This window comes from Anomaloglossus baeobatrachus, chromosome 6 (genome assembly GCF_048569485.1).
Source record: "Anomaloglossus baeobatrachus isolate aAnoBae1 chromosome 6, aAnoBae1.hap1, whole genome shotgun sequence".
In the NCBI taxonomy this organism is placed as follows: domain Eukaryota; kingdom Metazoa; phylum Chordata; class Amphibia; order Anura; family Aromobatidae; genus Anomaloglossus; species Anomaloglossus baeobatrachus.
Window position 1 is genome coordinate 163,479,528 of NC_134358.1, and position 22,930 is coordinate 163,502,457.

Below are 22,930 nucleotides of genomic sequence, written 5' to 3' on the forward strand. Positions count from 1 at the left end.
TCTACATGACTTGAATGGAGCACTTGGCTATTGAGGCAGTACCATCTACACTGAATGGACCGGAGAGCGAGCATGCTCACCCTCGCTCCATTCAGATTGGGGGTCCTACGCCATAAGCTGAGCATTGCAGGTAGTCACTGCAGTTTTATGGATACCGGATAATTTTGTTTCTTGGGAATAAGCCTTTAATTGAGAATACTTCTGTTTTTTATCTTGTGAAAAATGGTTGTTCAGTCTTTTCTAAAAGTTTAACTGCATCTCCACCCACCTACAGATACTAAAATGTAATGTAAATGCAGTCCTAGAAGAATGTAGAGATGTATGGCAAAACATGTTCTATGAATTCATGTTTTCTTAAATGGTTAAAAATAAAATCACAAACTGCAATTTTTCTCATAAGTACACTTGCCATACAGAGATAAAAGTAAATATAGGTCAACCCACATTCCTAAATGTGCCATAGCAAAGTTATAAGTCCCTATGGTAGACAGACTAATGGCCAGGATATCTGTGATAACCAGTAAGATAGTTTCTATTTGGTCCTACTTACAGTGGTATGTATAAGGTCCTGTAGCTAAGTGTCCTTCCACCCCCAATGCTGTTTTCTTCCGCAAGAAGCATGTAGCAAGACAGTTCCTCAGTGTCCCTCCTGCTGCTGAGATCTCGCACTGCTCAGGACATGCTGCAGCTGTCAGTCTTGTCGTTAGAGATTGAATGTACTTGGATTTATTAATGTATACTGTTTGTATTATGAAATCTGGTGATGGATATACTTTTTAATGGGCTAGTTAAAATGTTATATTACTGTATATTTGTTGGCATAACTTTTCTATCTTTTCTATAGGTGGCAGACATTAGTGGGTGGCGTCTTTCTTCACATATGGTGGAAGCTAGGCTGGGTGGAGATCAATTGCAGTTCCAGGTAATCTGACCTTTTTCTCTGTACGTTATACTGACCCCAGCCTTTCCTTGCACTTAGACATTATGAGAATAAGGTATTTGTAGAGGGATTAGAAAAAAAGGAAACCTATGAAGATGAAGTCCCACTTAAGTTTTCTAATAATGTATTTGTACATAATAAAACGATTTTGAGTGGTAGTAAACTGTACGTTTTGTGATGCATGAAATAAATCTTAGTAAATGAAGTTAAAGGCAGTTGTGGTGTCTACTTTTTTCGTCATTTGTGTAGCATTATCGGAGTTACCATTCCCTTACCCTTTGTGGTTTGTTTTGTTTTTTTGTTCACAATTAAGAAGGAAGAAAAACGTCTGTAGAATTAAAACATTTTCAAAATCGTGGTGTTTTCAAACCAGCTGGGGAAAAAAGTGCTACGTGAAAACGGTGTAAAGAAAGCCCTGATCTATTAATACAGGCAAAAAATGTAAAGTGGCATGCTGTTGCTTAAAAACTCCCCAATAAGGCGGCTTTCACACTATGTTTTTTTAACATGCGTCATGAACGTTTTTTTTAACGCAAAAACGGATCCAGTGCAAATGCATTTTCATTTCAATGCATTTGCAATGGACTCGCGTCAACATGCGTTCACATGCGTTTCCGTGCGTTATAGTGAGGATCCAGCGACTTGCAGTTTTTTAACTTTTTTCAAAAACGCTACTTGTAGCGTTTTTTGAGCTGCATCCAAATACTGCAAATTGCTGGATCCTGACTATAACGCATGTGAACGCTGGCATGCTAATAGACAGGATCCTGCTTGCTCTACTGAGCATGCCCAGAAACCAGCCTGGCGTGATCAGTCTGTGTCTTTCTCTTTCCTTCCCCCCCCCCCCCTTTCCCCCCCCCTTTCCCCCCCCCCCTTTCCCCTCCCCCTTTCGCCCCCCCACCTTTCCCCCCCCCCACCTTTCACCCCCCACCTTTCCCCCCCTCCCTTTCCCCCCACTTCCCCCCCCCCCCCCCTTTCCCCCCACCCCCCTTTTTCCCCCCTTTAGGGATCGCTGGTAAGTTGCTAGGAGGTTGCTAGGAGGTTGCTGGTGAGATGTCACACTGCGGCGCTCCAGCAATCCCACCAGCAACCTGACCTGGCACGGATCGCTGGAGCGTCGCTACACGAGTTGCTGGTGAGCTCACCAGCAACCAGTGACCAGCCCCCAGCGCCGCGTGGAAGATGCTGCGCGTGGTAACTAAGTTAAATATCGGGTAAGCAACCCGATATTTACCTTGGTTACCAGCGCACGCAGCTACACGTGCAGGGAGCAGCGCACACTGAGCGCTGGCTCCCTGCTCTTCTAGTTACAGCACACATCGGGTTAATTACCCGATGTGTGCTGCAGCTACATGTGCACAGAGCAGGGAGCAGCGCACAATGCTTAGCGCTGGCTCCCTGCTCTCCTAGCTACAGCACACATTGGGTTAATTAACCCGATGTGTGCTGCAGCTACATGTGCACAGAGCAGGAGCCGGCACTGACAGTGAGAGCGGCGGAGGCTGGTAACAAAGGTAAATATCGGGTAACCAAGGACAGGGCTTCTTGGTTACCCGATGTTTACTGTGGTTACCAGCCTCCGCAGAAGCCGGCTCCTGCTGCCTGCACATTTAGTTGTTGCTCTGTCGCTGTCACACACAGCGATCTGTGCTTCACAGCGGGAGAGCAACAACTAAAAAATGGCCCAGGACATTCAGCAACAACCAACGACCTCACAGCAGGGGCCAGGTTGTTGCTGGATGTCACACACAGCGACATCGCTAGCAACGTCACAAAAGTTGTTCGTTAGCAGCGATGTTGCTAGCGATGTTGCTTAGTGTGACGGGGCCTTTACACCGAGGAAAAAAAAAAATACTCTAGCCATAAAGTTTTTTTCATTTTTACTAACAACCATTCATAAAAAGAAAGCTCTTCTTCTACTGCACAAAAACAAGTGATCTGTAGGTTGAGTCTCTGGCTGTCTGTGTATGGTGGAGATCCTGTTATGTAACTGCATAGCACAAGGTATACTCTTGGTTTTTTGGTGACTTGGATATGGCCCAGTATAGACAGTTGGGTGGGCCACTGAAGATGTCTCGTGGCGTGCTTAGGGGATCAACTTACCAACAATATGATATTTGTACACAAAATATTAATCATTTATAAAGCTGTCCTCCGGCTTGAATCTAATTCTAAGAGCATCTACATGGTGAATTCCCATCTGCACAGCAGAAAGGCTGGATAATTGCAGTAGAGTAAACTGTCCCTCACCCGGACCCGTGTAGTATAATGAATATTTTTCATTATGGTTTAGCTTTCTTTCATATAATTTGTCCTCATTTTATTTTTCATTTTTAAATATCCCTTGTCCCTTTTTAAAGAGACTGTCACCAGGTTTTTGCCACCTAATCCAGGAGCAGCATAATGTAGGGACAGAGATCCTGATTCTGTGTCACTTACTGAGCTGCTTAGTGTAGTTTTGATAAAATCACTGATTTATCAGCAGTAGATTATCATTAGTGGACTACTTGGTGTGCTGTCAGGTAGTCTAACATATTCATGAGTGCTGTATATCTGCTAAATATGCAGCAGGGAAAGCATTGCTGTCATTTTAATAAAATCAAAAAGCTCAGTAAGTGACACATCGCTGGAATTGAGGGCTCTGTCTCTACATTATGCTAATCTCAGATGGGGGAGCAAAAACCTGGTGACAGATTCCCTTTTAACATCACATTTGTGCTTTCCAAGAGAAAAAAACAAAACCCAAAACCTCCCACGGAGTTTCATTGACCGATTATATATTATACATTCTTTTTAAATATTGGGTTTGTGCATGTGGGACTACAGCCTAAGGGCGTGAGCACACATTCAGTGTATGGGGGAAATCTGCAGAAAAAAAATTGATTTTCTGCTGATATTTTTTTTTTTTTTTTTTTTTTTTTAAAAAAAATCTGCAAGGAAAAAAAATAAGAAATATTTACACAAGACTTCAGGGATCCCATTCATTTTGTTTGTACTAGGAAATTCTTCAGGTTTTTGACGAAACTTCATGGAGAAAAATACGACAAACGCAATGTGTGCACGTACAGTACAGACCAAAAGTTTGGACACACCTGAAAATAAGGAAAACTCTTTGAATGAGGACTCTGAAAATTGTAGATTCACATTGAAGGCATCAAAACTATGAATTAAAACATATGGAATGAAATACTTAAAGTGTGAAACAACTGAAAATATGTCTTATATTCTAGGTTCTTCAAAGTAGCCACCTTTTTGCTTTCATTACTACTTTGTACACTCTTGGCATTCTCTTGATGAGCTTCAAGAGGTAGTCACCGGAAATTGTTTTCCAACAGACTTGAAGGAGTTCCCAGAGGTGCTTAGCACTTGTTGGCCCTTTTGTCGTCACTCTGTGGTCCAGCTCACCCCAAACCATCACGATTGGGTTCAGGTCTGGTGACTGTGGAGACCAGGTCATCTGGCGTAGCACCCCATCACTCTCCTTATTAGTCAAATAGCCCTTACACAGCCTGGAGGTGTGTTTGGGGTCATTGTCCTGTTGAAAAAGAAATGATGGTCCAACTAAACGCAAAGCGGATGGAATAGCACGCCGCTGCAAGATGCTGTGGTAGCCATGCTGGTTCTGTATGCCTTCAATTATGAATAAATCCCCAACAGTGTCACCAGCGAAGCACCCCCACACCATCACACCTCGTCCTCCATGCTTCACGGTGGGATCGAGGCATGTAGAGTCCATCCATTCACCTTTTCTACAAAGACGCGGTGGTTGGATCCAAAGATCTCAAATTTGGACTCATCAGACCAAAGCACAGATTTCCACTGGTCTAATGTCCATTCCTTGTGTTCTTTAGCCCAAACAAGTCTCTTCTGCTTGTTGCCTGTCCTTAGCAGTGGTTTCATAGCAGCTATTTTACCATGAAGGCCTGCTGCACAAAGTCTCCTCTTAACAGTTGTTCTAGACATGAGGTGTGTCCAAACTTTTGGTCTGTACTGTACCTCAGTGAGAAGACTTCCCTTCCTAGAACATGCAGCATATTCCCAAGGTTCACTATGGGGGAGCAGTTTTCAGCACACGGCTTCTCATGATGGGCCGTTCTGTAGACTTACTGGATCATCCTTTCTCTGGGGCGGCTGCCTCCCGGGGAATATTCACACCAAAGTCTGCAGTGATATCTGAGAACTTTTTTTCACATAGAATGTGAAAGTATCAAAGTAGGAAATTTCAGATCAGGTTAAAACGCCTTGGCCATACGGCATGGCGGCTGGTAATGTGCCAGCACACCAGTCATGTACTAGGTTTCAAGGACTCCTTGAGGTGCTGATAAGTGACTTGCAGTTTGTACTTGGCAGAAGTAATAAAAATTATTGGAAATTAGAAGCAATATTTGAATACTTTTTGTTTTTATGTAAACAGAATACAAGTCTGTATATCTTGTGTTCATATCTGCATTAGCAATTCCATATTTGTACTGTTTTTTTTTTTTTTTTTTTTAAGATGCAGAAAAACTGAATTCATGCAGACGACGAATCCGTCACATATCCAATAAATGTTTCCCGACAGGCCCTTATTGGCTATAATGGGGTCCATAATTTTACTTGAGAAAAGTTTGTGCAGCATGTGCTGTTTTTCTTATAAAAAAAACGACGGAATGTCTTTCTGCAGCGTATTTTGGGTTGTTCTGTTTGCTGTCCACCAGAGGGCAGTAGATGGCAGAGAATCCCATTGACTGCAGAGTTCAGAACAATGGTATGTGGTAATAAATATTAGAAAGTCCTTGAGTCTGGACGTGCACAAAGGCTCACATACTATGCCAGTACGGTTTCTTGAGCAGTCAGTTTTGTAAAGTTTGTAATGGGACTGTTCTGTGATCAGTCACACTTTGCACTGTCTTTCGTTAGCATTTAACTTCTTAGAATAAACATACATTTTGCTTTCTGCAGCACACTGAAAACATTATTTCTTTGTCGCTCCATTGGGAGACCCAGACAATTGGGTGTATAGCTATTGCCTCTGGAGGCCACACAAAGTATTACACTTAAAAGTGTAAGGCCCCTCCCCTTCTGGCTATACACCCCCAGTGGGATCACTGGCTCACCAGTTTTGTGCTTTGTGCGAAGGAGGCAACACATCCACGCATAGCTCCACTTTTTAGTCAGCAGCAGCTGCTGACTATGTCGGATGGAAGAAAAGAGGACACATATAGTGTCCCCAGCATGCTCCCTTCTCACCCCACTGTATGTCGGAGGTGTTTGTAAGGTTGAGGTACCCATGGCGGGTACGGCGGCAGGAGCCCACATGCTGATTCCTTCCCCATCCCTTTTTACAGGGCTCTGGGTGAAGTGGGATTTACCGGTCTCCAGGCACTGAGACCGTGCTCCATCTACAGCCCCTGGAGAAGATGCTGGATGGAGCGGAGTACATCAGGGACATGGCCCTGCTTCCTCAAGGTACTCTGTGTCCCCGTGCATTTGGCGCTCACACCGCAGCATGCTGGGTGTTGTAGTGCGCCGGGGGACATCAGCGCTGCGGCGCCTGTGCCATGGCCTCATTCAGCTTTGCTGAAGCAGGCTCACTTATGGGAATTGGTCGCGCCGGCCGCTGGGACTGCGGCGCGGCTGGCACTTGTAGTGCGCCGGGGACTTCAGCGCGGCCTGCGCTTTTACGGCGGCCGCGCTGATAACTAGAGTCCCCGGCTTTTGCGGCCTGCTTCCGTTCGTTCCCGCCCCCAGACCTGCCAGTCAGGAGAGGGGCGGGACGCTGGCCACTTCCAGGAATCGGTCGCGCCGGCCGCTGGCAGCGGCGCGGCTGGCACTTGTGGTGCGCCGGGGACTTCAGCGCGGCCCGCGCTTTTACGGCGGCCGCGCTGATAACTAGAGTCCCCGGCTTTTGCGGCCTGCTTCCGTTCGTTCCCGCCCCCAGACCTGCCAGTCAGGAGAGGGGCGGGACGCTGGCCACTTCTATGAATCGGTCGCGCCGGCCGCTGGAACTGCGGCGCGGCTGGCACTTGTGGTGCGCCGGGGACTTCAGCGCGGCCCGCGCTTTTACGGCGGCCGCGCTGTTAACTCGAGTCCCCGGCTTCTGGGCCTAGCTCCCTTCGTTACCGCCCACAGCCCTGACAGTCAGGGTAGGGGCGTGACGCTGCATAGAGCAGAGCTGAGAGCTGGAGTATGTTTTGCATACTCCACCCCTCTCACTGTGTGCACTGTGAGTCCGGATTCCCGCACTTTCTCAGGCACGCCCACGGCTTCCTTCTCTACAAGGACACCGGCAGCCATTAGTGTCAGTTTCTGTACGATACAGAGACAAGTGTGGAAGACCCTGGCATTCTGATAGTCACACAATCGCTGTAACAGGCGTTAAGCAGCACCTGTGGTGCTAACCCCACTAGTGCAGAAGTGCACTTATAGATATGCTTGTACTATATACATTGCACTGTTTGGTCGCACGTTGTATATACCCTCCTGGATTATGCGGAGGAGTTATCAGCATATTCTCTGTGTAAAACAAAGGTGCAGAACCACATGTTTTTCTATACAGCTGGTACAGCATGTACGGCTATACGGCCGGCAGGTACATAGACTCCCATTGTATGCACTAATGGCCAGGGGATGAGGACGGTGTCTGCAGTATTTACTGACAGTTTTTCTGAGACTATGGCTATGATACTAGAAGCCTAGCAGTCCGGACATGTCTCTCACAATATGGGCACTGTTGAATCATTGATCCATGGCCCCCCTCAGTGTGAATAACTAACAGCTCCGGGAATGTCACACGCATCCCAGAGTCACGGCTCTGCACGGACGTCAGTCCCAGACAGCCTAAGTGGGCTCGCTATGAGCGGCCTCGGTTTCATCAGGGTCCTAACAGAAGGACTCGCTGTGTAATGAGGCGGAAGTAGCGGCTCAGGTTTCTGATCCTGAGACCGCTCTCAATCTGGATACACCTGATTGTGACGCCATAGTAAATAATCTTATAGCGTCCATCTATAGAATGTGGGTTATTTCTCACAGCTCCTCCAGTGGAGGAGTCAACTTCACGTATTTTTCTGGACCACTCTGCCTTCAGAGAGGCAGTCCAGGAACACCACGCTTATCCAGATATGCGCTTCTCCAAACGGCTTAGGATACACGTTATCCCTGTCCCCTGACTTGGTCAAGGACTGGACCCAATGTCCCGAGCGGCATCCTCCAATCTCCAGGCTTGTAGCTAGATCCATAGTTGCAGTGGGAGATGGAACTGCAAACTCAAAGATGCCACTGACAGACAGATGGATCTCTGGTCGAAAGCCATCTATGAGGCTGTCGGCGCACCGTTGGCTCCGGCATTCTCTCCCTTGGGGCACTCCAAGCTATTTCAGCTTGTCTTACACAGATTGACACGGTTACACGTACATCTGTGCCGCAGGTGGCATCCTTAACCTCTCAAATGTCTGCATTTGTTTCTTACGCGATTCAGGCTGTCCTGGACTCTGCGAACCGTGCGGCGGTAGCCTCCGCTACTCCGTGTTTTTAAGCAGAGCCTGGTCTGCTCGTTAAGTGAATGGAAGGCAGATTCTGCTTCCAAAAAAGGTTGCCTAACCAGTTGCCTTTTTCTGCTGACCGACTGTTTGGTGAGCGTTGGATGTAACCATCAAACAGTCCAGGGGTAAGGATTCATCCTTTCCTCAGCCCGGACACAACAAACCCCAACAGAGCAAGAGGCAGTCGGGGTTTTCGGCCTTTTCGAGGCTCGGGCAGGTCCCATTTTTCCTCGTCCAATGTGGACTCAAAAGGATCAGAGGAGCTAAGATTCTTAGCGGGCTCAGTCTCGCCCAAAAAAGCGACAGTCTGAAAACCCGCTTCCAAGGCGGCTTCCTCATGACTTGCGGCCTCGGTCGGTAGCAGGCTCTCCCGCCTTGGCGATATTTAGCTGCCATAGGTCAATGACCATTGAGTGTGAGACATTCTGTCTCACGGGTACAGGATAGAGCTCACTTCTCGTCCTCCAACTCGATTCTTCAGAATTTCTCCACCTCCCGGCCGGGCCGCTGCTCTTCTGCAAACAGGGTGCACTCTATAGGCAGAAAGAGTGATGACCCCCGTTCCTCTTCAGGAACAAGGTCACGGTTTTTACCCCAAATTCTTTGCGGTACCTATAACAACGGGCCGTTCCGTCCCGTTCTGGATCTAAAAATGCTCAGCAAGCTCGTGGACACCAGGCGGTTCCGGATGGAATCCTCCGCCATGTCATCGCCTCAAGGTCCCAAGGATATTTCCTAGCATCATTAGGCATCAAGGATGCTTATCCACACGTGCCGATTGATCCAGAGCACTAGCGTTTCTACGCTTCGTTATAGGAGACGAACACCCTCTGTTCGTAGCTCTACCTTCCGGCTAGCGACAGTCCAACTGGTCTTCGCCAAGGTCAGGGCAGCAGTAGTCACAGTCCTGCACTCTCAGGGTCACTCTGTGGTCCCGTATTTAGACGATCTACTTGTCAAGGCACTCTCTTAGGAAACATGCCAACACTGCCCGAACGTTGCGCTGGAGACTCTCTAGAGTTTTGGGTGGATCATCAACTTTTTAAAGTCAGATCCGACCCCGACCCTATCGATAACATATCTAGGCATAGAGTTTCTTACTCTCTCAGCGATAGTGAAGCTGCCGCTAGACAAACAGCATTCACTACGGGCTGCAAGCTCTTCTTTAAGAACCAGTCGCACACATTGAGACGCCTCATGCACTTCCTACGTAAGATGGTAGCAATGGAGGCAGTTCCTTTCGCGCAGTTTTACTGCGTCCACTACAATGGGACATTCTCCGCCAATGGGACGAGGAGTCGACGTCCCTCAACAGAGTCGTCGTTCTTTCTCAGGCGGCCAAGGAATCTCTACGGTGGTGGCTTCTTCTCACCTCTTGGTCAAAAAGAAGGTCCTTCCTATCCCCGTCCTGGGCGATAGTTACGACAGACGCGAGTCTATCAGGGTGGGGAGCAGTTTTTCTCCACTACAGCGCTCAGGGTACGTGGACTCAGCAAGAGTCCACTCTTCAGATCAATGTTCTTGAACACAGAGCAGTGTATCTTGCCCTACAATCCTTCCAACAGCGGCTGGAAAGCAAGCATATCCGACTTCAGTCGGACAGCTCCACAGCGGTGGCATACATCAACCACCAAGGAAGAACGCGCAACCGGCAAGCCTTCCAGGAAGTCCGGCAGGTTCTGATGTGGGTGGAAGACACGGCATCCACCATATCCACAATTCACATCCCAAGTGTGGAAACTAGGAAGCTGACTTCCTAAGTCGCTGAGGTGTGGCCGAAAGAGTATGGTCTCCTCACCCGGACGGGTTTCAGGAGATCTGGCGCCGCTGACAGAGGCCGGACGTCGATCTAATGGCGTCACGGCACAACAACAATGTGCCAGCTTCATGGCACGGTTTCACAATCATCGAGCTCTGGCGGCAAACGCCTTAGTTCAGCATTGGTCGCAGTTCCAGCTACCTTAGGTGCCACCTCTGGCATTGTTGCCCAGAGTACTGCGCTAGATCAACACCGACTGCGGCCGCGCCATCCTCGTCGCTACAAATTGGCCGAGGATGTTGTGGTACTCGGTTCTGTGGTGCCTCACGGTAGGCTAACCGGGGGCACTACCAGACCAATCAGACTGGCTGTCTCAAGGGCCATTCTTCCATTTGAATTCTACGGCCCTCAACCGGATGGTGTGGCATTGAGTCCTGGAACGTACAAGCGGCCGTTAGAGCCCTGAGATCTGAACAAGGTTCTAATTGCTCTCCAGATGCCGCCTTTCGAGCCTTTGAAGGATGTCTCCCTTCCCGTTTTTCACGGGAAGTGGCCTTCTAGTAACGGTCTCGTCTCTTAGGAGAGTTTCCGAGCTAGCAACGCTCTCATACAAACTCCCTTCCTGGTCCTTCACCAGGACAGGGTAGTTCTGCGTCCGGTTCCGGAATTTCTCCCTAAGGTGGTATCCCATTTTCATATCAATCAGGATATCACCTCACCTTCTTTGTGTCCTCGTCCAGTCCATCAATTTCAGAAAGATTTGCATCTGTTGGTTCTGGTGAGAGCACTCAGGTTCTACTTCCCGCATGGCGCTCCTGCGCCACCCGGATGCACTCTTTGTCCTGGTCGCTGGTCGGCGTAAACAGTCGCAAGCTTCCAGATCCACCCTTGCTCGGGGGCTCGAGGAACCAATTCTTGAAACCTACAGTTCTACTGGGCTTCTGGTTCTCTCAAGGCCGAAGGCCCATTCTACCAGAGCCGTGGGTGCATCCTGGGCATTACGGCACCAGGCTACGGCTCAGCAGGTGTGTCAGGCACCCACCTGGTCGAGTCTACTTACTTTTACCAAGCATTATCAGATGCATACCTACGCTTCGGCAGACGCCAGCCTAGGTAGATAAGTCATTCAGGCGGCGGTTGGCCACCTGTAGGAGAGGGCCGTTTGACGGCCCTATCATGAGGTATTCTTTTACCCACCCAGGGATTGCTTTTGGACATCCCAATTGTCTGGGTCTCCCAATGGAGCGACAAAGAAGAAGGGAATTTTGTTTACTTACCGTAAATTCCTTTTCTTCTAGCTCCAATTGGGAGACCCAGCACCCGCCCTGTTTTCTCGGGGTTTTTCTGTTTTTTCGGGTACACATGTTGTTCATGTGGTATGGTTCAGTTCTCCGATGTTTCCTCGGATTGAATTGGTCTTTAAACCAGTTATTGGCTTTCCTCCTTCTTGCTTTGGCACTAAAACTGGTGAGCCAGTGATCCCACTGGGGGTGTATAGCCAGAAGGGGAGGGGCCTTACACTTTTAAGTGTAATACTTTGTGTGGCCTCCAGAGGCAATAGCTATACACCCAATTGTCTGGGTCTCCCAATTGGAGCTAGAAGAAAAGGAATTTACGGTAAGTAAACAAAATTCCCTTCTTTATTTATTCATTCCATCTCCCCTGCTAAAACAGAGTTTCTAGCATGTAAGGCTGCTTTCACACTACTTTTTTTAACATGCGTCATGAACGTTTTTCTCCTGTAAAAGTGGTTCCTGTTTTTACAAAGAAAAACGCATGCAAACGCATGTGTTATTTTGCAGGATCCTGTCACTTGAAGTTTATGGGCGTGCATTGAAGTCATGTGATCGGGAGTGAGGGGAACTGAACGGGATAGACTGGGAGCTGGCATCTGACAGCTGCAGACGCTGGTAACCAAGGTAAACATCGGGTAACTAAGCGAAGTGATTTGGTTTGTTTGGATACTCGATATTTTACCTTGGTTACGAGCGTCCGTAGCTGCTAGGAGCCGGGCTGCCTGCTCCCTGCACATGTAACCAAGGTAAACATCGGGTAACTAAGTGAAGCGCTTTGCTTGGTTACCCGATATTTACCATGGTTACGAGTGTCCGCCGCTCTCAAGCGGGGGAGAGAGAGAGAGGGAGGGGGAGAGAGAGACTGATCACACTAGGCTGGTTTCTGGGCATGCTCAGTAGAGCAAGCAGGATCCTGTCTATCAGCATGCCAGCGTTCACATGCGTTTGCGTGCAGTATAGTCAGGATCCAGTGAAAAACAGTATTTGGACACAGCTCAAAAACGCTACAAGTAGCGTTTTTGAAAAAAGTTAAACTGCAACTCGCTAGATCCTCACTATAACGCAGGTGAACGCATGTTGACGCGAGTCCATTGCAAATGCATTGAAATGAAAACGCATTTGAACTGGATCCGTTTTTGCGTTAAACGTTCATGACGCATGTTAAAAAAAAAAAAAAACGTAGTGTGAAAGCAGCCTAATGGAAGCCAACCCTTTCACTTCAGTGAGTCTTCACATTTCTACTACTTTGCTATTCAACTTAAACACTAGAAGTCCCAGAGAGGGGTCATTTAACATTTCTACCTTTTGGAATGGGTTGAGCTTGAAATTTCTGGGACTTCTAGTGTTAATGTAGTGCAACTTCAAGAGGAAATCGGTCACCAGGATTTTGCTCCCCCGTCTGAGAGCAGCATGATGTAGAGGCAGAGACCCTGATTCCAGCGATGTCACTTACTGGTCTACATGGTGCAGTTTTGATAAAATCACTTTTCTTTGCTGTAGATCTACCAGGTCCCTGAATGCTGATCTCCGTATAGGACAACCCACACCCCTGATTGGCAGCTTTCTGTGTATATAGTGCATAGAACATTTTTTTAAGAGCAGTTAAATAGAGATTCCTATATCCTGTGTTTTTTTTTTTTTTTTTTTTTAATTGTTCTTAAATGAATTATTCAATAAAAATTAATTTTAATTTTGCATGAATCTTTTGGCCATCGCCTTATTGGCTTGTGTGGAGAGGTGGTGATGAGATCTAATTCGTTGAAGCGTCATGCGCTTTTTTTTTTGAGACTAGTTTTATAATGTTTTATCAGTGGGAGACTGAAAACTACAGTAAGGCCAGTTTCACACATCCGGCTTTTTGCCGGACTCGGCACACGCCAGTACAGTGTATATACAGTACTATGGCAGCACAGCAACTTCCGGGTCACATGACAGCATATGTCCGGAGTTTGTCGCGCTGCCATTGTACTGTATACACTGTACTGGTGTGTGCCGAATCCGGTGAAAAGCCGGATGTGTGAAATTAGCCTAAGCAGCCCAATAAATGATACATGGCTGGAATCTGGGCCTCTATCTCAGATTAGGTGACAGATTCCCTTTTTAAAAGGGGTTTTATCAGCAGGAGCTTATCCAAACTAGAGCGAGCAGCCCAGGAAGTGACACATCACTACAATCCGTGAATGTTGCACTCAGGTGAATGGCGCAAACTTGGTGACCTATTCCCTCTAGGAATACAGCGGCCGTTTTCAGTATATTCTCTGAATGGAGAACAATCGTATTTTGCAGTTTAGTATTCCATTCTAAATGCAGGGTGCTGTAGACCCTGTGGTTGTACAACCATTGTCATTCTGTATGGCATCTGACATGTATTTTCTATATCTGAGAAAACAGGAGTGATGTGTATGACTTGGTCAGAGAGAGGTAAATACTAATAATGCATCTTATGGCCATCCGTGGGATCCTCATCTGTTGGTAGAATTTGGCTATCCTTACCAATCTCACTTTAGAAAGTTGACATGGTCACACTTGTGTATATTTTATGGGCGCAGTACATCTCTCTGCTGGTGATCAGCTCCCATAAACTACAGTGGAGCGTATAAGCTAAAATGAGAAAACTGGCACTTCCTAACAGACAGTATGAACAGGTGCATACTGAACATAAAATATACTCTAAACGGCTGCACTCTGAGATGCTAAGTATGCAAACATTAAACATAGAAACCTAGACCTGCATTACTTTTAAGGAAATACATTTAAAAATTTGAGACCGCACATAAAAAAAGGCTAGTTTTATATGAGCCCAGCAGCCAGCGTCAAGGTGTATCTCATATGCTGGGCCCCTGTCGAAATGCCTGTACCCTGGCTAAAGCTACAGTGGAGCATGTCATATGGCTGCTTGGTGTTTCTAGAGTGTAAACTGCCCCTGACCATCCCAACATCCTGGATTCCTACCTATAATACTTTTGCTATATCCTTTTAATATGCTATAAATGTTTCAAATGGTAATTCATGTTTAAAGAGGACATTTCTCCAGGTTGAGCATGTTAAACTGACCATATGGTGTAATGGCTGCAGAGGTGAGTAAAACTTGGGGGAGGTTTCCCCATTTGTATTTTCTCATCTCTGTTGCAGATATATTAACCTGTAGGGTTTATATGGTAATTTCCTACATAACCAAGGCAGGTGTTGGCAGAGATTCTTCTCTGCAGCCGTTTAATTCAATAACTTTGACCAGTCATAAGCCGGAAGAGTTATGCATGGAAAATGCATGGAAAATTAAAACTGCGAGAGAAGGTCTGACCCAGCTTTGTCTGTGTGAAATTGTAGGTCTTATAATAGCACACAGCTCTGCTCTCTTCCCCAGTTCACACATCGCACTGCCAGCATCTTCTGTGATTACAAGTGGGAGAGAGCAAAGCTGTGTATCTTTACGGACACCTTTTCTGCATCTATCCCAAGCATCTGCGAATATAGTGCCCTCATAGCTGGCACAGATACAGAGTTATGTATCTGACACACTGCAGCTCTCATCTCACAGCACTGATAGTGAGGAGGAGAACCGAGCAAACAGTGCTGTGAGATAAGAGCTGCAGCCTGTCTCATACATCACTCACGATCTGTGCCAGCTTTGAGGGTATTAATCGCCATTGCCTGGGATAGATGCAGAGAGGTGTTTGTAAGGCTGATTTTGTTATCTTTTATTTTACACAGGCAAACCATAAGGAAAAAATAATTGAAAACTAATTTAAAGCCAATTGCATGGTTTCTAGATGAGCAAAATTTACAGTTTGTTTAGAGTTTGAATGTCCTTTTCTGAGCTATCCAGAGTTGAGAATGTATCATGGGATCTAAAAGACAGTGAGAAAAATGTGATGTGCTTGCTCAATGTTTGTAGATTGAGTGTGAGAAAGCTGACATGTAGCCATCGCTATATACACACTATATGTATAGGTGGCGCCCCTGAGGCTTCAGTCGCCACAGAGTACTGCACCTCATTTAAGGTGTAGTGCTTAACCAGGATCCCGAGGAGGTTGGTATCGGTTTCACCACTTAGGCTGCGCGCACATCAGCAGTATTATGCCTGGTCCGGCACAGATGCGGTACAGTTGCAGTTCAATGGAATCGCGGCAAGATAAGGTCACATGCGGCCGCATATTATCTTACCTTGCCGCGATTCCATTGCACTGTACCACATTTGTGCCAGATCCGGCATTGCGGCAGAATACCGCTGATGTGAGGCTAGTTTTACACAACTCAAACACACAACCAGGTTGCCCTCCCCACTGGGGACTGGGACTGGGCTAGGGTAGGGTCTTAAGGTTGCCTTCAAAAATGGGGCGCACTACCCACTAGTGACAGGAACCCGGGGAGGAGTAGCCACCAGGGGGAGTTAAGAGCCAACACAACAGTTAGCAAGTTCTCCAGCAGGAGAGGAAAGAAGCAATGTGTGTTGCCGATGCTGTGGTGGGACACAGGAGTTCATGCGGTTGCCAAGGGGAGAGCTTCATTACACCCTCGAAACCAGCGCCATACAGAGTGCAGGACCCAAGGGAAGATCATTCTCCAAGTTAGCTTTCCAGAATCTGCCGGGACTGGGAGGTTGCAAGCTTCTCTGGCCACGCCACACAGAGCCTGAAAGCACAGTGTCAGATAGGATCCGGAGTCTTGGACACAGCCAGGCCCCATTGCGGAGTCGCAGCACTGCAAAAAGGGACAAGAGTACTACTTGAGACGGATTGGGGTCCCTAAGTAGCTTTAAGCCACGGGGATCCAACACACAAGGCCCTAGGAGGAAGGAACCCACTGAGCACCACACCGGATTGACCTCCAAAGGAATCTGCGTTCGACAGGGCCCATCACAGCGGGTGACCAGTACCACCCGGGCGAGCGGCACAAAGAATGAGTAAGACACCTGGCACCGCAGCATCTGACTCGGACTCTTATTACCGGAGCCGGCGCCCCATCGCCATTACTACTCCCCTCATGATTCTCTCCGGGGTCCACTCCACCTGTGCGGAGTGACACCATGTCTGCTGCTATTACCATCCGCCCTGGAGGACAGCAGCGGCAGCTAATCTCTGGCCGCGTACCACAGGTGGTGTTGCGACAGTCATCCTATTACAACCCCCATCGTCCTCACTCCTTATTGGTGTACACCTCGGGGCATGAAGCTGGGCAGGCCACCACGACATCCCAGACCACCACACCGGCCCGGTGACGAATAAAACAGGTACGAGACCCATGCCTGACTACACCCTGGGTGCTACATATACGTAATACACTCCTGGTAGGTGGAACGTCCATTTGGAAAATAAAAACTATGAACCAATAATTGTGCGGACCTAATATACAACTTTTGGCATGCAACTCTGCTGATGATTTTGAGGTTTGAAAAAAAAAAAAAAACCCCAAAAAAACAACTTTCATACATTTCATCAAATCTGTCATAATTGGCCATTTTGGGTGGTTTTTATCTATTGTATTTGGATAATTTTATGGAATCTCCAAATAGAACAAACTTATTAAAGGGAGGGCGACTTCAGTAAATGCTTAACTTATGTACGCACAGACCAGCGTGGAAGACCGCACTCCTCTGTGCTCAGACAGCGCACTAGTTAGTGATTGCTAAGAGCCCTATTCCATCCTGAAAATAAAGAAGCTACAGCACTGCTCCTATGCTGCGTCCTAGTCAGAGGTTATTCTCCAGACAGCACCATTCCTATTATATAGAGCCAGAACAGCATGGCTGTATACAGTGTGTAATGACTTTGCTCCTGGTGAAGTGAATGGGAACTGAATGGGAACTAGGCTGGAACATTTGGGGTTGGACTGTCTATCTGAAATTGATGATCCTAGGGATAGTGTTGGATAACAGCTTTTAAAGAGACTGTCAGCACAGAATGACTGATCAAAACAGGCGCTTGGTGCATCATGGTGGGGCCACACATTTAAGTGCACCTACCCACCCGCTGGTTGTCTATCATTTCTGCCCTTTTTATTGGCCCTTTGAAGCCAGAGCTGTCAACCAAAGAAGAGAGCTGGGCGTTGTGGGAAACCAGCAGGTGACCTGGTGTTTAACTGAGTCATGATGCACGAGCGCCTGTACTTGGTCTGAACAGTTATTCTGTGCTGATGGAGTCCTTTAAGGGGAATTGGTCACCAGGTTTTCATCACTTTGGCCAGCGTCACACTGGCGAATGTCTCACACGAGTGCAATGTGAGAAAATCTCGCATTGCACTTGGCCTAGCGTTAACCAATCAGGCAGCTCAGATCTGCAAGTGTTTCCTCAGCTCTAATCGGACTGAGGAAAAAAATGCACCATGCTACAATTGTCTGCGAGACTCTGGTCACTCGCACCCATACAAGTCTATGAGTGCGAGTGAAACATCTGACTGCACTCGGTTGTCATTTGACAACAATGGTGAAGATCACTCTCTCCCTCTCCTCTGCACCTGTGATCCGATCGCAGCACAGTGAATTACACTCGGTCACGCTCGCAGCAGAGCCTGAGTCGGGGGTCATTAGCATATCGCATCCAATGCTCTGACGCTAGTGTGTGATGCCTGCCTTAATCTGAGAGCAGCATAATATAGAAACAGAAACCCTGATTCCAGTAACGTCACTTACTGGGAGGCTTGCTCTAGTTTTCATAAAATCACTGTTTTTTCAGTGGGGAAACTATCACTAGAGGACTAGTAAACCTGCTGCTATGTAGTCCTCCATAACCCCATACTAGTTTCAAAAAGCTGCCAATCAGTGCTATGGATGGGGTTATATAAATCACAGCATTCAGAGAACTAGTAGACCTGCAGTCAATAAAACCGGGATATTATCCAAACTAATAAACTATAAGGTGATACATAGCTGGAAACGGGATCTCTGTCCCTACATCATGCTACTTTTCAGATGAGGTAGCCAATTGGAATACTTCTTTAACACATGCCCACCATCATCATGGGTGATTTCAACATCCCCATTGACACTTCCCACTTATCTGTCTCCAAACTTCTAACACTCACTTCCTCCTTCGGCCTCACCTTATGGTCTTCTGCAGCTGCTCACAAAGATGGCCACACACTGGACCTCCTCTTTACTTGCCTCTGCTCCCTATCTAACTTCTCTAACTCACCTCTCCCCCTGTCTGACCACAACCTACTCACATTCTCTTCCCTCTCTTCAAGTACGCAACCCCCCCCCCTCCACAAACTTTCACACCCTCGCAGAAATATCAAACACCTTGATTTACACGCACTTTCTCAGTCCCTTCTCCCTCTCACAGACATTGCATTTTTACATGATGCAGATGCTGCTGCAACTTTATACAACACTACAATCTCTGCAGCTCTCGAATCAGCTGCCACCCTCACACACACTAAAACCCGCACAATCAACAGGCAACCCTGGCGCACAAGTCAGACTAAAGAACTGAGACAGGCTTCCAGAATTGCTGAGCGCAGATGGAAGAAGTCTCATTCCACTGAGCACTTCATTGCATATAAAGAGTCCCTCACCACCTTCAAGTCCACACTCACTGCTGCAAAACAAACCTACTTCTCATCCCTCATATCCTCTTTCTCTCACAACCCTAAACAGCTATTCAAGACTTTCAATTCCCTCCTCCGTCCTCCAGCACCACCTCCCTCTCCTTTCATCACAGCTGAAGACTTTGCCTCTTTCTTCAAGCAGAAGATTGACAACATCAGAGCAAGCTTTGGCCCACAATCACCACAGCCCCTCATCATAGCTACTCAGCCCTCTTCCTCCAAATCTAGCTTCTCCACCATGACCGAAAACAATCTTTCCTCTCTACTCTCAAGATCACATCTAACCACCTGTGCACTTGACCCGCTTCCATTGCACCTCATCCCCAACATCACCTCAGTCCTCATCCCAGCCCTAACCCATCTCTTCAACCTATCGCTAACAAGTGGTGTATTCCCCTCATGCTTTAAACATGCCGCCATTACACCCATCCTCAAAAAGCCCTCCCTTGACCCATCCTCTACGTCAAACTATCGCCCCATATCCCTTCTCCCCTATGCCTCAAAACTACTGGAACAGCATGTCCATCTTAAATTGTCCTCATACCTCTCCTCCTGCACCCTCTTTGACCAGCTATACAATCTGGCTTCCGACTACATCACTCTACTGAAACTGCCCTAACCAAAGTCACCAATGATCTACTAACCGACAAAGCCAAGCAACACTACTCTATCCTCCTCCTCCTCCTGGACCTGTCCTCTGCCTTCGACACAGTAGACTATTCCCTCCTACTACAGATTCTGTCATCTCTGGGCATCACAGACTTGGCCCTATCTTGAATTTCCTCATACCTAACCGACAGAACTTTCAGCGTCTCCCATTCTAACACCACTTCCTCATCTCGCCCGCTATCTGTCGGTGTTCCCCAAGGCTCAGTTCTTGGACCCCTGCTGTTCTCCATCTACACCTTCGGCCTGGGACAGCTCATAGAGTCCCACGGCTTTCAGTATCATCTCTATGCCGATGACACACAGATCTACCTCTCTGGACCTGACATTACCTCTCTACTAACCAAAATTCCACAATGTCTGTCTGCTATTTCATCCTTCTTCTCTGCCCGATTCCTAAAGCTTAACATGGACAATACAGAGTTCATTGTCTTTCCTCCTCCTCACTCATCTCCTCCAACAAGCCTTTCCATCAAACTAGATGGTTGCTCACTCTCCCCAGTCTCACAAGCTCGTTGCCTTTGAGTAACCCTCGACTCTGCTCTATCCGCACATCCAAGCCCTCTTCACCTCATGCAGACTACAACTCAAAAATATCTCCCGGATCCGTGCTTTCCTTAACCAAGAATCAGCAAAAACATTAGTGCATGCCCTCATCATCTCCCGCCTTGACTACTGCAACCTCCTGCTCTCTGGCCTCCCTTCCAACACTCTTGCACCCCTCCAATCTATCCTAAACTCTGTGGCCCACTTAATCCACCTCTCCCCTCGCTATTCCCCAGCCTCACCACTCTGCCAATCTCTTCACTGGCTTCCCATCACCCAACGACTCCAGTTCAAAACATTAACCATGACATACAAAGCAATCCACAACCTGTCTCCTCCTTACATCTGTGACCTAGTCTCCCGGTACCTACCTGCACACATCCTCAGATCCTCAAAAGATCTCCTTCTCTACTCCTCTCTTATCTCTTCTTCCCATAATCGCGTACAAGATTTCTCCCGTGCCTCCCCCATACTCTGGAACGCTCTACCTCAGCATATCAGACTCTCCCCTACCGTAGAAAGCTTCAAGAGGAACCTCAAGACCCATCTCTTCCGACAAGCCTACAACCTACAATAACCCTCAGTCCAGTACACCACCGATCAACCAGCTCAGTCCTCACCTATTGTACCATCACCCATTCCCTGTAGACTGTGAGCCCTCGCGGGCAGGGTCCTCTCTTCTCCTATACATGTCTGTTTTGTATTGTTAATGATTGTTGTATGTATACCCTCTTTCACTTGTAAAGTGCCATGGAATAAATGGCGCTATAATAATAAATAATAATATTTACAATCAAAAAACATGCTTATTTTATACACATTTGTGGTGAGCTTAGTGCTTCTCTGGCTGTATAAAATGCTTGGATCTCTATTTTATATGACCCATTCTCAACTGTTTATTTGCAGGGCTGACATTGTGTCTTGGCTTCCAGCGTCCGCATTCTTTGTGGGAATTATTTATGCAGGTTCCAGAGCGCTGTCAAGGCTGGTATGTGACATTGACCATGTTCTGTACTTCATCCTGGTCACCAGCTAAGTCTGGTTTTAATAACATCTTATACACCTAAAATTTTATCTGCCTGTTACGTAAAGTGAATCTCACCGGGGTTTTGGGTATTCCACGTCATACACACTCGCCGGCACGGAGGTCCTGCGCAGGCGCTCTACAATACCGTACTTTGATCTGCCCTGAGCAGGGCAGATCTAAGTGTGCCTGCGCAGGACCTCAGTGCCGGCGACTGTGTATGACGTGGATGCATCATGCACACAGGCTTCAGAAGACAGAAAGACAGAGGAGCAAGATGGCCGAAAGAGTAGGTGCCGGTCCCGGAGAACAGTGCCGCCCATCTGGCCAACCAGCACCGGAGCAACCGGTTTAGGTGAGTAAAGTGTTTTTTTATGCTCTACAGTGCGGCCTGCGCTCTTATATACAGCATGTTAGAATGCTGTACATAAGAGCAGCGTCGGACTGGCTACCGGAGGAATCTCCAGTAATGCCAGGCCTGCATTCAGGTACCTGCAGTGCACTCTGGAGTGCTCACCTGAGCTCCAGAGTGCAGCCTAGACTGTACCACGAGCACCGAGTGATTGATTCCCCGGCGATTGCGGTTCAGTTCATGACAGCTGCAGATATCCCTGGCTGATCTCCGGTGCTCACCTGAACTCCGGATTGCACCCCGGCCTTTTCGCAGCTGTCATGAACTTAATGCGCTGCGGCTTATAATCCGGTGCGCCTAATATATGAACCTAGGCGCCTTAGCAGGCTCTCATTGCTAATGCGCCTTATAATCCGGTGCGCCTTATAGTCCGAAAAATACGGTATAGTACTTACTTGATATTCCTATAAGGAGTGTCCAAACTGTTCAACCCATTGTATAAGTAGCCATTAAGCAGTTCTCTATAATTATAGGAGTGCTACAGCTCTGGCCAAAGGAGGCAAAAAAATATGTTGACCATTTTATGACCATAGCCTTTATTTAAAGAAAAAAAACTGAAAAAACAAAACTTGTGTGACATTCAGGACCAGGTATATTTTTACTTCAGAAAGTTCTGTCCAGTTCTACATTCCCTCATGGTAACTGCAGGTGATGTATATCCTTAAAGGAGTTGTCCGACATTAGCTTAACAAACATTTTTGAGTTTATCTGTGCTGTATTGTCATATAAATCACCCCTACATTGTTATTTTTTGTTTTCTAACTTTTGTTCCTCTTGAATTCACCCTTTATTCTCGGCAGCTTCTTGTTTACATTCAGCTCCAGCAAACATGACCACTTCCTGTGCAAAACCTCAGTCAGAGCTGTCACCACCCACCCCAGTGTCCAGCCTCACCCTCTGCCGCCCCCTGCACACACATTCCCTGTCAGTATTCTTCCCCAGCACCTGACCTGGTATCACTACAGCATTGCAAATAACAGCCCCACATCGGGCTCTGCACCGCACACGCACACATATGGCTCTGCACCGCACACGCACACATATGGCTTTGCACCGTACACATATGGCTCTGCACCGTACACGCACACATATGGCTCTGCACCGCACACTCACACATATGGCTCTGCACCGCACACACACATATGGCTCTGCACCGCACACGCACACATATGGCTCTGTACCGCACACATATGGCTCTGCACACATATGGCTCTGCACACGCA

The 22,930-nt window shown here is 47.4% G+C and overlaps 1 protein-coding gene across 4 annotated transcripts in view; it reads left to right on the forward strand.

Annotated features, from left to right (window-relative positions):
* SLC35D4 (solute carrier family 35 member D4) overlaps positions 1–22,930 on the forward strand; it is a 221,031-nt gene that overhangs the window by 15,350 nt on the left and 182,751 nt on the right. For all 4 annotated transcript variants that reach the window (XR_012724292.1, XM_075314451.1, XM_075314452.1 and 1 more), the window contains exons 3-4: positions 845–922; positions 21,178–21,259. Coding sequence is in view for 3 of the 4 variants with exons in the window: in XM_075314451.1 (XP_075170566.1) it covers positions 845–922; positions 21,178–21,259 (160 nt within the window). In the remaining variant the exon portion in view is untranslated. The remainder of the gene's footprint in view (positions 1–844; positions 923–21,177; positions 21,260–22,930) is intronic.